Source organism: Doryrhamphus excisus, chromosome 12 (assembly GCF_030265055.1).
Source record: "Doryrhamphus excisus isolate RoL2022-K1 chromosome 12, RoL_Dexc_1.0, whole genome shotgun sequence".
In the NCBI taxonomy this organism is placed as follows: domain Eukaryota; kingdom Metazoa; phylum Chordata; class Actinopteri; order Syngnathiformes; family Syngnathidae; genus Doryrhamphus; species Doryrhamphus excisus.
In genome coordinates, this window is record NC_080477.1 from 10201779 (window position 1) to 10217719 (window position 15941).

Sequence of the window (15941 nt, forward strand, 5' to 3'; positions counted from 1 at the left end):
CGATATTAATTGTCCATATTTCACCCTGTGGTTGGTGACCAGTCCAGGGTGTACCCCGCCTCTCGCCCAAAGACAGCTGGGATAGGCTCCAGCACCCCCACGACCCTCGTGAGGAAAAAGTGGTAGAAAATGAATGAATGAATGATTCCTCACGCTATTAATTGTCCATATTTCACCGTGTGGTTGGCGACCAGTCCAGGGTGTACCCCGCCTCTCGCCCGAAGACAGCTGGGATAGGCTCCAGCACAAAACACCAGTCATTTGTGAATTAATTTTTGAAACACCAAAATAGAGTGAGGGCACGATGGGATGAAGGGATGACTGTACTCAGTTTAGCTGAGTTCAACTCACCGAACAAGACAAAGGTTCAAAGCATAATAAGCATTTAAAGATTCGGTGTATTAGCTTCTCATACTTTGTGATAGATGCACTTTCTCCCTAAGGGACCTCAAACCAAACAAGTTGGCTTTGTTGTTAGAATTTCACATGACCTAGTTTCTAAAGTTAAAATATCATTTTACACATTTAACAATCCCACAGAGAACAGTTTGTTGTGGAAGCGGAATCTTTCCACCCACTTCATAACTACCTTTGGCTGCATTCCACCTTAGTCTGGAAGTAGTCAACAGGAAGTTGTGGAGGGTGTGAAAAGGGTGAAGCTGGGTCATTGTGCTCCATGAATATCCATTAAAGCGCTAATGAACTGACTGATCTCTTGACAAATGGGTCTAGAAATGATAGAAAGTGTGATCGTCTGGTGTATTATAACACGCATTCCAAAGTTTGGGGGCAGGTGCACGTGCAGTTGGTGGCCTGACAACAGTTTCAGGCCAAAGCAGCCCCCAGGTGTGGCGCTGACAGATGCTCAGCAGGAACATTGGGTACCAGATGGCATTAGGCTGCCTGACCACAAGCCTGGGGCGTTATTATAGCTTCAATATGAACCTATACAGTATGTGCATGTGGATGAGAAAAGTCTTCTCTCCTCTGCGTTGTTGCCAAGTGATAATAGCTTTCCTTGCGTGTTTGTGTCCATCAGCTACAGTGTATTAAGATGACAATGTATGCATGCAGTTCTTTGTATATTATTAACCTGACCAGAGTGAGGAATGTGTACTTCCTGTGCATGAGAATGCAAAAACACCTCATTAAATAGATTTAGCACCATGGTCATTGTAGTGTTTGCTCTTATAACTTCTCAGTGGTAGAGCAACACTCCAATTCCGTGTGTCTCTGCAGGGTAGGGCAAACCAAAGACAGGACACTAATAGGAACTAATGGCCAGTGGTGACTGCACTATTTTTATCCTATCCCATGAAAAAAAAAATGGAATGCGTAGTACTTGTGCTTTGGTTTAAAAGCATTGATAGTCATTATGGAAGTGGTTTAACATGATGGATTTAAGAGTGGGTATTCTGTTCATTAGTTGGCATGTTCTCGCTGTACTTTCACAGGTTTACTCCACCAAAATCATGTTAGATTAACTGGAATTAATTAATAGGTGTGAATGTGGGTGTGAATGGTAGACTATATGTGCCCTATGATTGATGATCAGTCCTAGGTGTACCCAAAGTCAGCTGGGATAGATTCCTGCTCACCCATGAGTCTAATGAGGACAAGTGATATAGAAAATGCATGGATGAATATTAGGTACGTTATTTATAGTTGGGTTGTCAAAGTTCCTCCTTGTGCCTGATATTTAGGAGATCTCAAGATGATTTGATGAAACACTTTAGGAAGGGGTATGCAAACCGTTTTCAGTGAGGGCCACATACTGAAAAATGAAATCATGCAAGGGCAAGTTTGATATTTTCTAGACCAGGGGTCGGCAACCTTTACTATGAAAAGAGCCATTTTACCCCCTTGCCCACTGAAGAAAAATAACTTGGAGCCGTAAAACATATACTATGTTTAAAACAACATTAGAGGGAATTTGGGGGTATCAAAGTAGTTCAGATAAGAAAAGACGAGTTGGAGTACTCTTGCTAGTATTGGAGATAAACGTACATAAATAAAAAACTGAATAAAAACTACTGTAAAGTTACCTGATTTATTTACTCCGGCGCAAACAAGTTCCCATGCCGCTGTTTTTAAGTGAGCTCTAATTTATTTTTGAGAATTGTCAAATAGCTCCGGGAAAGTATTACTTATTTTCCTTCATATACTGAACTGAATAGCAGTCAGAACTCAGTCAGGAGGCATTCATGGTCTCAGACAAAGTTGGATTTTTTAAAACTCATTACAAAAGATGTGTATTTTCCCCACTCGGGTGTTAAAAAACATTCAAGCATCGCAAAGGGAGCCACAACAAAGAGGATGAAGAGCCACATGCGGCTCTGGAGCCGCAGGTTGCTGACCCCTGTTCTAGACCAATACATGTAGATATGGTAAGACGTTAGACTGTATCTCAGCTTTGTGATACAGGTATAAAAAAATAATTAATATTAATTTATTATTAATATTAATAATAAAGTTATTAATATGAACTTCAGCCTGCCCTTTATTTTCCACTTTTTTAAATTTCCAAATATTTTAACTTTCTTAAATAATTTATTCCTGTTATATCTCTTTTTTGTCAGCCTAATTTTCTAAAAATGTAAATTTGTATTTTTCTTTAATATTTCAATTCTATGCTACTAAAATGACATTAAGTTTCTCGTACAATTGAAACTTTTTTCTTAATATTTATTCCCATATAATAGTGTTTTATGCAACCTAATTTTCTAAAAACGACAACTTTATTCACTGTTGTTTTTATTAATATGACGACTTTCAAAATATTTCTTAATATTTCAAAAAAATGAAAACAAAATCATTATTATATTACCATAATTACAACTTTTCTAATTTTGTCTTAATATTCAAATTTTTGCAGCTTTTTTAATATCATATTTTTAGAATGTATTTTAGAAGATATTTAGAATTCTTAGAAATCCACAAATGGCCCCCAAGCCGCACTTTGGACACCCCTTGTGCATGTGCAGCATTTCCATACAGTGGAGTGACTTAACTGATTTCTTTAGAGGAAAAAGTTTCATTTTCACTGTCAGAATGCTGACTTTGCAAATAAATCATGTATCTTTACTATCCATTGTGAAAAGCTTCAAACTTGACGAGCAATAATTAATGTGAACACAAAAACAGAATGGATGGTACAATTGCAGCAGTTTTATCATAACCGTGTTCATAGAAAATAAGTGTCGTCGTGTTATCACACATCTACACTGTATGACCAAAACTGATGGGAAACCTCACTATTACACCTACAGGGGGTGAAAATAGAAGAGACTAACTTTAAATCTGTGAGATGCTGAGTTCAGGGATCTGTACAAATGATTCCACACCAAACTCGTATATAACTTTATGGACCTTGCTGGTAGTTGGTGCTAATTTCTTGGTAAAATGTTCACTAAGGAATGCAGTCTAACCTCTGATTAATTGGTTATTTAATAGGATACTTCCTTTAAATTGTAAATTCCTTGCCTCTCCTTCTAGGTTTGATAATACAGCACAGTTAGTAAGTCAGCTGATGTTTTTAATCGGGTTGGGGCTTGTATAAACATACCCATCCCAGTGCCTTACCCAGCGCAGCAATCCAGTACCTTTGCTGGCCTGCCTTTTATTTTCCCCCCTAATCATCACAGCTCATATAAACATACTGACAAAGTTAATAGTCCATGGACAAACCTGTTGTGTTGAATATCACAGTAGTGACAATATAGAAATGCATACATTTGCAGTTTACCCTGTCTTGTAGGTGTTTCCATGGCAACCACAGCTTGTAATGAAGCAGTATTCCAAAAAGGGGGCTGAAAGTGAGAGACAGTACGACCACTGGCATTTGAGATTTTATCACTTTGTGTGTTTGTGTGTGTGTGAAAACAGCATGCAGTCCATCAGAGTGCATGGATAACGCCAAACTTTGTGCTGTAAGGCCCCTCTGTCAATATATTTTGAAGGCTGTCCGTCACTTGCCAAGGCTAATTTGTCATGTTGCAACAGAAGACCATGGTAGCGTACTAGCGTACAGACCTCCACCAAGGTTACAGTTGCACTGAAAATGATTCCACCCCGCCTGTACATTATACTGATTAGAACAAACACAAGTCTTATTAGACACTAGGGGTTGAATCATTTGGAGTGTACCAACTGAAGGTATTTGCTCAATTTTGCTAGCTAAAGATAAACGCAAACACACAGTCTCACAAATCCAAAGGATACTTTGGCTACAAAGGATACACGCACCCACACAAAAAAAGAGGACTCACGTGACATCTGACAGTTAAGGTGGAAACATCGAGTACGCATATGACAGCTTGCTTTGCAACAAAGGAAAAGCAGAATGTTCCAGACGCCATGATGCCCCTGCAAAGGAAATAAATGAAAGGAGAAACACCATGAAAACAGTTCAAGCAAGGGCAGTGGCGAAAGCTGATTGGTCCAGGACTCCAGCCTCAAGTGTATAAAAAACCGGGCAGGGAAAGGAAGGGTGCTTTTTGCAGCTGCGCTGTAATAAGACCCGCTTACTTGTAGGCATACAGGGACTGCAGATAAGTCCGGACGTCTGTATTAGGTATTGTTGTCAGGAATAAATAATGGTTCTCATTCTATAATTTGGTTCTTTAAGATTCCCTTATCCTCTATTCGAAACCCACTTCCAGTCCTCAGGGGGAGGATTTCTACACAACCTAGCGTCTTTTTACTCATGTGTTTGGCAGCGTCTTCCTGGTTCACCGCAGAAGACAAAAATGTCAGGACCTTTTGATTCTCTAGTAGATATATGCTTCCATCGTAATTCTAATAGATTTTACAAAAGGGAAAGAAATCATGGAGCATTGTATTTATGTTTGTTCTGCCATCTGTTTGCTAGTTCAGGGAGAAAAATGAAAGAGGAAATACATTTACAAAACCCTACCAATTGCTTTCTGGGAATTGGAAAGGTTTTTTTCAAATTGCATAACATGCATTTTTATACAGATTTGCATGAAAAGCGAGCAAACAAATTATTGTATAGAAGCTGTACAAACAAGGACATAGATTTGAAGTCTTCTTTGCCTTGTTATCAGAGGTTAGGAGTAAGGCCCGCACGGTGGTAGTGTGGTTAGGCCACACAGTCAAGGACCTAGGTTGGAGGTCAGAAAATCTGTAAATAAATCAACACCTAGCATGTAGTATCCTGCTGTCATATCAAAAATTGCTTACCTTATCTTACTTCACAAATGGTAAATGCTAGTTCATAAGAGTTGTAATTTCAAATGCAGATCTTACATTGAATCACTTGAGCCCATTATTTAGTTCCATAGTAACTCTGAGCACATTAGTGTGGATATTACGCGCCAACGATGGATCTATTGATATCGATTGATAGCGCTGAGCCCGAGATGGATCCATCGTTCGATGGATCCATCACAAAACGATCGATTTCTGCGCTCACGATGGATATAACTGCCTTGCGCTGGAGACCGATGCTTTGACACTGCGCTGATGATATGACAATCGTTGATCTGCTAATTGCATACAATGACAGGGTTAGGGTTAGGGTTAGGCTTAGGCTTAGGGTTAGGCTTAGGGTTAGGGTTCACACTCCTCCCGCCGAGAACGGTAACAAAGTGAACTGCTTGACAATTCATCAAAGATTTGAAATTTGCATGCATCGACTTCTTGTTGATTCTTGTAAGTAACAATGCTCAGTGCTGCCATCTGTAGGCATCTAAACAAACTACACACATCCATCCCGGGGCGCAGTAATATACCATCAATCGTGAGCGCAGAAATCAATCGATTTGTGCGCTAATGATGGATCCATCTCGGGCGGAGCGCTATCGATCGATCGCGCAGATCCATCGTTAGCGCGTAACATGAATAATATTTATTTTCTGACATAGAACATGGACATATACATGGATCAGCTTTGTAGGAAGTGATTTATATCCACACAAGTCTTAAACCAGATATAACAGATAGACCTAACCTGATGGGTTAGTCCCAATCCACACAATTAGTCTGCCAATGCAGTTAAGTTGTGGACTTAAATGTACTATCCATAACATAAGTGTCTAAATCCTTTACGTCCAGTATCAGCTTGGTCTCGCTCATCAGTAAGGCTGCATGGTCTCTTAACAGTGAGTCAAATATCCATGTGGTCTGAGTTGTCTTGCTCTAAATTTAAATCTGGAGATGGAGAGAGAAAAGAGAAAAGACCGCAAGGACTGTCAGAGCGAGCTGGTACTTTATGTTCTCCGAAAGGTCCTGTAAAACAATAGTCGTCAGGGCAGGTTGGCCAAACATCACAAAGCATAGTTCATCATAAAGTCCACCAAGACATCACCGAGTATATAATGTTGTTCAAAGATCAGAACAAAGTCAACAGAGGGAAAAAAAGACATCACAAGCATACTTGAAAGCCAAGTAACAAATGCAGGAAATCTGAAAAAGGAAGCAACTTTAAGAACCACAAGACTATAAAACACAGGAAGCCCAAATTGCCCGCTGAAATAACAAAATAAAAACACAGCAAAACAAGGAGGATGACAATGGTATAATAAAGGCAGCTATTTGGGGATACAAATATCACTATAGATATAGCATGTTTGCCGGACTTACAATAGGATTGAAGTCATGTTGGTTCTAAGTGTTGGTGGAGTTGACATGAGGATGGACCAATATGCGTTTCTGCCAGGTACGATTCTCGGCCATGTTTTCATCAGGAAGGAAATCTGGCATAAAATTAGCTGGAGTGACATCTGACTGGGAAAAATTACAAAATAAAAAAAAATCCACTTTATATTTTAATATATACCTATAGTGTCTAGTGTCTGCTTTAATGGACCAACAGTCCATTAGTGAGTTGAAGTAATTACTGTACTGTACTGGTGGTAAAAGTGTACTGTATGTTACACCGCCCTCTTCTGACCACTATATGTAAATGCAAGATTATGACAAAACTGTTACTCTGCTTTAATTCTCACTCACTATATATACTGTATATTGTTTAATACTATAGAAGCCTGCTTACTACACAAACATTGATAATATTGATAATTATATAAGTATTATTTACAGTAAATCATTTGCTACTTATTTATGTATTTTACACTACTTATTTTAATACATTCATTGTCATGCCGCTTAATCCTCATTAGTGTCACATGGGTAATGATGGAGCCTATCCCAGCTGACTGGGCAAGAAACAGGATTACATTGTGGTTTATTATGATCATCCATCCATCCATTTTCAACCGCTTATCCTTGAGGGCATGCTGGAGCCTATCCCAGCTGTCTTCGGGCGAGAGGGGCGGGGTACACCCTGGACTGGTCGCCAGCCAATCACAGGGCACATATAGACAAACAACCATTCACACTCACATTCATACCTATGGACAATTTGGAGTCGCCAATTAACCTAGCATGTTTTTGGAATGTGGGAGGAAACCGGAGTACCCGGAGAAAACCCATGTATGCACGGGGAGAACATGCAAACTCCACACATAGATGCCTGAACGCGGAATCGATTTATTGAAATATTTCAACTTTTTCCCCTTTCTTTCATCACTGGTTGAATTTACCCACTCTCATTTCACATATATTTGTTCACCTTTTTCGGAAATAGTAATAATTAAAAAACAAGCAGTGAAGAAATGATCAGTAATTGCTAAGCGATGGAAAAGCGATAATTAAATAATTCATCCTACTTTTTTTTTGGAGATGTTGAATTGTGCATATGTAAACAAATCTAATTGTTAATCGTGTACGAAACACAACATTATTATTGCCATTATTCTTGTCATATTTTCCACAAAGTCCTCACAAAGCACCAGTAAGATGTATGCAATAATTTGACAATATTGACAAATATTGTCAAAACTATTTTAAATGCATTTACTTCCAAATTCACAAGGCAGAGTGTAATGAAATGTATGCAGTCACTAAATAAATGTTAGGGAACAGAAACATAATAGAAGTAAAAAAGTGTCTTCTTAAAGAGTGTTCCAGTGTCCCCTCTTCCTGGGTAAGAATGTCATGGAGAGATAGTCGCTCTCCTGCTGGTGCGCCGCTGGCTGCTGGGAGAGGTTGTTGGTCTGTGGGAGGCAGTCCAGGGTCAAGCCCTCGTGGGGGCACACGGAATACTGCGAGAGCAGCGTCACCAGGATTGATTTCATCATCACCAAAGCAATGTGTTTGCCAACGCAGGCTCGAGGGCCTGATCCAAACGGCTGGAAATAACGTCGAGGAGCCTGGAAGACAAAATTCTTATTCTCTTCGGCTCATTGAGTTTATACATAGGAATATTGTTGCTGTGTCACCTTCATTTCATAGATGAATAATGTACAGCAGGGGTCTCAAACACTAGTTTGAGGCCCCCGCCTTGATATGAAAGTTTAATGTTAGTGCGGCCCACGCAAGTTTGATATGGATGCTGTATGGTATCATGTACCCAGAAAAAAATATTACGTTTGATTAATGTTCATGTTAAAGGTTAAATAACTGTTAATAGTTATCCTCCCTATCCGTGTGGAAGTGGTAAGTTTTTGGCTATTTAAGTTTAAGGGAAATAACTTGAAGGCTACCGTTTAGGTCGCTAGCTCTCTAGTTTGCGAGTTAGCATGTGTCTCAAGACCCTGCAGTTGCGCAATATGTTATAAATAAAAAGAGTATAAATGTGACTATAGTCGTGTTTTGTCATGACTACAGGGCTCTAATAATGCTTTGTTAATTTTAATCTGAAAAAAATAATTAGTTTACCCACCAACTATATGTGGTTTCTTAAGTTTTTATTATTTGCCGTTTTATTATTATTATATTTATTTATTACTGATTGATTGATTTTCTTTATTCTTGATCTTATTTTGTGTAGAAAATAAAATGTAAGATATTTGAGAACAGTGGAATGTTTTATCAGAGCTTTTCTTGTAGAAAATCGGAACCAAAGCAAAGTTTATTCATTTTTCTGTTTTTAATAAATGCGTTTTTTTTTTTGGAAAACCTGATGCGGCCCAGCCTCGCCCAGACCCTAGCTCCAGTGGCTCTCAGGTAAATTGAGTTTGAGACCCCTGATGTACAGTGTATTTATTTAGTTTGTTTTGTATATATATCTATATACTATATAGTATTGTTGAAACTTATACAACAATAAAAATATCTACTTACGTTCTTTTCAAAGTTCTTTAGACTGAATTCATCGGGTTTGAGGAAGAACTCAGTGCGATGCATTCGGCCGGTGTTCAGGATGATATTTGTGCCCTTTGGGACCCTGTAACCATCAATGATGTCATCAGACAGTGCCCGACGCATGGTGAAGTCCACCACCGGGTGATAACGCAAACATTCATTAATGAAGCTCTCCAGCACTTGTAGCTTGTGCAGGTCAACCCTCTGCAGGGTTCTGTCACCTACAGTACAAGCAAACAAAGTCCCGCCATAAGTTTTATTGGACATTTTCTGACATACAGTATTGATGCAGCTTCCTCACCCACGACAGTGTCAATCTCCTGAAGAAGCTGCAGCTCCACATCGGGATTCTGTTTGAGGAGCAGCAGCATGAAGAACAGGCTGACAGACAGAGTGTCCGGTGCTGCAATCACCATCTCCAACACACACTGCCTCACGTTCTCAGCAGATATCTCGCCACGGTTCTGAAAAACACTTCATGTGAATAAGCAACACTTGTTTTTGCTCCAATTTTTCTGAGCTGTACTCAAAGATCTAAAACATTTCCATGTACACAAAAGGCCCATCACTAAAAAAAACATGTCACAAATCTGTCTAAATCTGTGTTAGTGAGCATTTATAATTCATCCACCTCACAAGTGTGGCATATCAGGATGCTGATAAGACAACATGATTTTTCCTACAGGTTCCTACAAGTTCCCTACAGTTAAAAGGCCACTGAAAAATATGCAGTTTAACTGTACTGGGGGATCATACCAGATCCATCCATCCATTTTCTGTCCTTACAAGGGTCGCGAGGGTGCTGGAGCCTATCCCAGCTGTCTTCGGACAAGAGGCGGGGTACACCCTGGACTGGTTGCCAGCCAATCACAGGGAACATATAGACAAACAACCATTCACACTCACATTCATACCCATGCACACACAGGGAGAACATGTAGAGATGCGGGGAATCAAACCCGGGTCTCCTAGCTGCATGCTAACTTCAGACATGTTGAATTTTGTAAATATAAACATGTGGTGGGGGTGAGTCCAGGCCACACAGCTAGGAGACACGATTTCGATTCCACCCTCAGCCATCTCTGTGTGGAGTTTGCATGTTCTCCCCGTGCATGCGTGGGTTTTTTCCGGGTACTCCGGTTTCCTCCCACATTCCAAAAACATGCTAGGTTAATTGGTGACTCCAAATTGTCCATAGTTATGAATGTGAGTGTGAATGGTTGTTTGTCTATATGTGCCCTGTGATTGGCTGGCGACCAGTCCAGGGTGTACCCCGCCTCTCGCCCGAAGACAGCTGGGATAGGCTCCAGCACCCCTGCAACCCTCATGAGGTAGAAAATGAATGAAGAAACATGTGGTGCATTTCAATGTACTTTTGTTTAGGAAGTTTGAAATATTCTAAATCATTACTTTGACAAGTGAGGCGACATCACAGAACAACACAAAAGGCAGTTCTCATTCTCACCTGTGCAAATATGAGCTCTGCCGTGAAATTGATTTTGTCCAGTTTATCTGCCTGCTCCATTTCTCTCCTTTTTTTCTCAACAAGGCACCCAATGACATCTTGGAGCTCCTGACTGTAAAATTAGCAGTGTAAATCGACAAGTTGTGCATGTAAATATGAATTGTAACAGAATCAGAGGACTCACGCTGCTGCTTTGTGTCTCTGATGGATCCAACTCAACTTAAAGTAGAAGTCTGGTTTGATCAGGACGGTCTGCCATGTGTCAAAATACTTTAAAATCTTCTGCAGCAGCTCCTTCTCTGGAAAACCAAGAACATAAGAGAAGCATTAGACCAGGGGTCTCAAACTCAATTTACTTGGGGGCCACTAGAGCTAGGGTCTGGGAGAGACTGGGCCGCATCAGGTTTTCCAAAAAAACAACAACAAATAAACACATTTATTAAAAACAGAAAAATGAATAAACTTTGCTTTGGTTTCGATTTTCTACAAGAAAAGCTCTGATAAAACATTCCACTGTTCTCAAATATCTTACTTTTTATTTTTCTACACAAAATAAGATGAAAAATAAATAAACAAATCAAGAATAAAGAAAATCAATCAATCAGTCATAAATAAATAAATATAATAACAATAAAACAGCAAATAATAAAAACTCAAGAAACCACATATAGTTGGTGGGTAGACAAATGATTTTTTTCAGATTAAAATGAACAAAGCATTATTAGAGCCCTGTAGACATGACAAAACACGACTATAGTCACATTTATACTCTTTTTATTTACAACATATTGCGCAACTGCAGGGTCTTGAGAGACATGCTAACTCGCAAACTAGAGAGCTAGCGACCTAAACGGTAGCCTTCAAGTTATTTCCTTTAAACTTAAATAGCCAAAAACTTACCACTTCCACACGGATAGGGAGGAAAACTATCAACAGTTATTTAACATTTAACATGAACATTAATCAAACGTAATAATTTTTTCTGGGTACATGATACCATACAGCATCCATATCAAACTTGCGCGGGCCGCACTAACATTAAACTTTTATATTAAGGCGGGGGCCTCAAACAGGGGCCGCGTATTTGAGACCCCTGCATTAGACAAACTTAGAGCCATAATATAAAACTAGCACACTCACCATTTACCGGTACACCCAAGAAGAGTCTATTGGAGATGTCAACCACAGTGCAGCGCAGCAGACTGAGGACGTCCACATGTGCCAGTCCATCGCCTGCCCCCGTCTCCATGTTAGTGTCCCCCAGGTAGTCCAGATGGTTTTGTGCAGATGAAATGCAAACATCCAAGGTCTGCTCCAGACCTGGACCTGTCAGGGCTGCAGCAGAAGGTCAAGGTTAGCCTTTGTATCCTTTATCCCCAAATCAAATGAATGTCTGCTAGCGTTACCTTTGGTGAAATAGGTGCGTATCTTTTTCCACAGAGTGACATTGTTGTTAAAGATAATGCCTCTCTCGTTCATCCCGATGCAGCTGAGCCCTAACTTGCTTCCGAAACGTGAGGTGTAGTGTCCATGCTTTAGAATGTGGTGCACTGCCGATGCCCTGGTGAAGAAAAACAAAACCACACACACACATTGGAATATTTACCAATTCCTTTTCCATCTTCAGGGTCAAGTTAGAGAGCTAACCTGCTGAGAATGAGCGTCTCTTCTCCATTGATCCAAACTCGGACTATGTCGCCATACTTGTTGTTGTAGTAATTGCTGGCTGTGCCTATACCGCTCCAGATGAACCTCACATATGACAGAAGAGGTCCCAGTCCCATACAGAAAGATGGACCTGTAGTCAAAAACATTGCCAGTCAATGTGAGACCCTGATACTGGGCTTTGTGTGTGGACCTGGTTTTGTGTGACCCACCTGGTATTTGTTGTTTCTCCGTGTGGCTCCAGGCCACCAGGAGCAGACAGACGAGTAAAAGCAGAGTTCTGGTTGCCACAGAAATGCCAGTTGTTGCCCCCACCGTGTCATTCTGGGAAGTGGGGGCCAGTTCTGTCACTATTGCATCCAAGTCTAGCGGAGACATGGCCTGTTCACAAGCAGAGATCAGCTCCATAAGAAGGTAAAGTCTATTAGACACACCTGAAAAAACGCAATGAATGAAAGCTGCAGCAGCATCAGCAGAGCTTCCTCTTTATAGGCTGTCGAAGCTGGTTATACGCCAGGTCAGGGCAACGCAAAAGCCACAACACAAGTGGGAAAAGGTAAACAATACATGTGTAACCTTGAGGCTTGGATTCAGGCGAGCGTCCTTGCTGTATTTGACATTTAACTGATGAGAAGAAGTTGGGCTTTGCTTTTGAACATCAAACGACTCTGCTTGGAAAACTCTCAAATTATTGTGAGTTAAAGGTGCTGCCTGTCATGGTTAAGTACTGCAATGGGGGTACTAGCTTTTGAATGTATGTGTATTTGTATGTGCAGTAGTATGAAAATGTTTGGGCACCGCTGATCAGCCATTTCAGTTAAATATATCATATAGCAGACAAAAACAGTGATAGATGAGAAGGGGAATGTATAGTTTATAGGATTTACAGAAAGTGTGCAATAATTATTTAAACAAAAGTAGGCATCTGATATATATTATATATGATATATATTATATATATACACACAAATTAATATTCCTTTCGACATGTCTTCCTGCTAGGCGTGTACTTATTTTAATTTAAACTATAATTAAAAAATATATATGCTCATTAGTGTGGCTGTAGTTGGCAGAAGAAACAATTTTATTTTATTTTCATGGCGACTGCAAAAGTTGCAGTGACAAAGCCCTTGCTGCTGAGGAGAAGAACGCTTTTGTCTGTTCTTGTCCACATCGCCCACTCTCGTCCAAGAATGTGCTCGGTTCAAATGGCCAACTGTGTGCTGAGGTCCTGATGTGATGACAACATTTTGTACGATGTCAGAGGCCCAGATTGTTTTGCATGATTAAGCAGAACAATGCTTCTCCTGAGCAGATGTTAATCTAACCTTGCTTGGAGGCTGTGTGTTGTAGTGAATCCTATCTTCATTTGTCTTTGTCACTAGCGTGGTTTTGTTTCCACTGGTGTCATGATCCCACCTCTACAAGTCAATGCTGTATGGAAGTGACTGGAAGAAAAGCTCTGACTCAGAAGTTGTTTGGCACCACCCTCATGTGTCTTTTCACATATCCACAAATATAAAATGACACATATTCTGACATTTTATGGGCGAAAAAAACCTATTCTGGTAGTAATATGTATTAAGAATACAGTTATCCTTCACCACTTCATGGTTAAAAGTTATTACGGTTTTTCAAACATATTTTAATTCATAAATCGTGCTGTTTCTTGGTTGAATACAGCTTATTATCAGTCAAAATATAGGCATATTTCAGGAGATGCAATAAATGATATGTAATATCCTACATTGGTCACCAGGTGTCAGTAATGTTACTGTAATGTTCTTTGCCTCACAAATGCCAGACTTGATCGCCAGTGACTTGATCGACATTTTCTCACAGGTTTGAAATATATCACCCATAGACACAACGATCCCTAATAAAAATCCCAAATAAAAACTTGGGCTACTGTTGCAGTTGTAACCCACGACAAGCCAAAACTAAACTCTCAACCCCCGACATCCACCCACCACTCAGCTCCTCCAGGGAACACGTTTATTGCAACACACACAAACATAAGTCTTATGTCTTAAATGGTTTATTTACTCTTATTTTGCTTACAATATTAGGTAATAAGAGTGCAAAGGTCACTATAGGGATGTTAATTCAAATTTAGAGGGCTCTAATGATGTTTAAAAAATATTTAGAACGTCGTAAACAGGTTTTCTGTATTCTAACTATGAAAATATTTCCTTTATAAACAAGAACTCCTACTTTGCAAAAGGATGGTTGGATTTTCCTGTGATAAACAAGGGACTAAGTGTAAATCATTAAAAAGTTCTACATAAGTTAGTTTTGTAACATTCAATATAGCAACTGTTTGTCACTTTTTATGTTTCTATTTTTGTTTTCAGTGCGGTTCTATTCATCTTTTGTGATGTTTTCATGTGTTTAATTTTACTTGCAGGCCATGATCCGCAGTCCGCAAATGACAGGGCAAGACTCTGGACACCTTCTTCGAGAAGACACAAAATAAATATCATGTGAATTTGAAAGTACAACATAAAGACCTGAGGCAGCATGTTATTATTGCTTCACCACTTGATTACCTTTCGATTTCAATGAAGCTGATTTCCCATCACATCAATGACCGTCTGTGTATAATTTACAATACTAAAACACCAACTGTCTTGCAAAACCTTATGTCCTTGATCTGAAGCAGCAAGTCTGACAGCAGCCTGTGTTTGGGGGAAGATAAGGCAGCTTGTGAGGACGACAGCTGCATCTCAGGGAAGGAGCAGGAGGTACCAGAGCAGGCCAGGAATTGCACTACATATTGGACTTGTATTGGATTTAGTTGCATGCTTTACAGCTACACTGTATGGAAAAAGCCTATTGAGATAAGATATTATTTTACATCAGAGTGCAGAGCAAGATACCGAAAGGTATGCACGGATGAGTTGGTGTGGAAGAACATACTTTTATAAATATTATTTCCATAATTTTCTTGAAATGTCAAGGTGTCTGAATACTTTGTCCACATTGGGTATATCCTAAAGTAAAAAAATCACTTTGAGAAGCATGTTCTGCTTCCTTCTCCCCACAGAGGCACGCAATCAGAGTCTGGTGCACGATATGTTTGCTCTTTTCATGCTTTTACCCTCAGCATCGACTGTCTCAAAGCACACGGAATGAAAAGGCAACAAAGCAGAGGCTTCTGATGTGCTCTTAATCCAGGAATGTGTGCACACACATGTCCTGGAGTGATTCAAGATGGTCAACAACTGACCTACAGCTTAAGGCAAGAATACCAAGTCTGCTCCACAGAGGCCAGGACCTGGAACTAACAGTAATGTTTCTCTTTGAGTCGACAAGATTAAGTACACTTTTGGACACATGGTGATGGTGAGTGTGGGTTAAGATTTAGGATTGAAGGAGTGATGCATTGTGGGGAATAGAATCACAGTACAGACATAACTTATATGAAGTCACATGCATTCATGAGGTTAATAAGCTGTCTAAACACGCTCTATGCAAATCCATTATACTGCCACCCCAAGAGGCAGTAGCCAGTCTTTCCCCGTCAAGGATACATTCAAGGCCTCCAGCAACTTTGGCAGACTTGTCACTTTTCCTGCAGAAATGTCACATTTCCGCTCTAAATTGAAGCAATGGAAACAGGTCATTGTAGCAAGTCGGTGGA

The 15941-nt window shown here is 39.9% G+C and overlaps 1 protein-coding gene across 1 annotated transcript; it reads right to left on the reverse strand.

The window, feature by feature from the left end:
* Positions 1–5997: 5997 nt before the first annotated feature.
* On the reverse strand, positions 5998–15358 carry LOC131139101 (aromatase). The gene is made up of 9 exons (XM_058088376.1): positions 12511–15358; positions 12281–12431; positions 12040–12194; positions 11774–11968; positions 10818–10932; positions 10634–10745; positions 9470–9632; positions 9148–9389; positions 5998–8234 (listed from the first exon to the last, which is right to left on the reverse strand). The coding sequence occupies exons 1-9, from the start codon at positions 12704–12706 to the stop codon at positions 7977–7979; spliced, it is 1587 nt and encodes a 528-aa protein (XP_057944359.1). The 5' UTR covers positions 12707–15358; the 3' UTR covers positions 5998–7976.
* Between the last annotated feature and the right edge of the window lie 583 nt (positions 15359–15941).

Coding starts and splice junctions, on each gene's coding strand:
- LOC131139101 (XM_058088376.1), bottom strand. CDS start 12,706: ATGGAGCTGATCTCTGCTTGTGAACAGGCCATGTCTCCGCTAGACTTG. Junction 9,633..10,633: donor CAGAGCTCATATTTGCACAG/GTGAGAATGAGA, acceptor AGTGTTTTTCAG/AACCGTGGCGAGATATCTGC. Junction 9,390..9,469: donor GGAGATTGACACTGTCGTGG/GTGAGGAAGCTG, acceptor CTTGTACTGTAG/GTGACAGAACCCTGCAGAGG.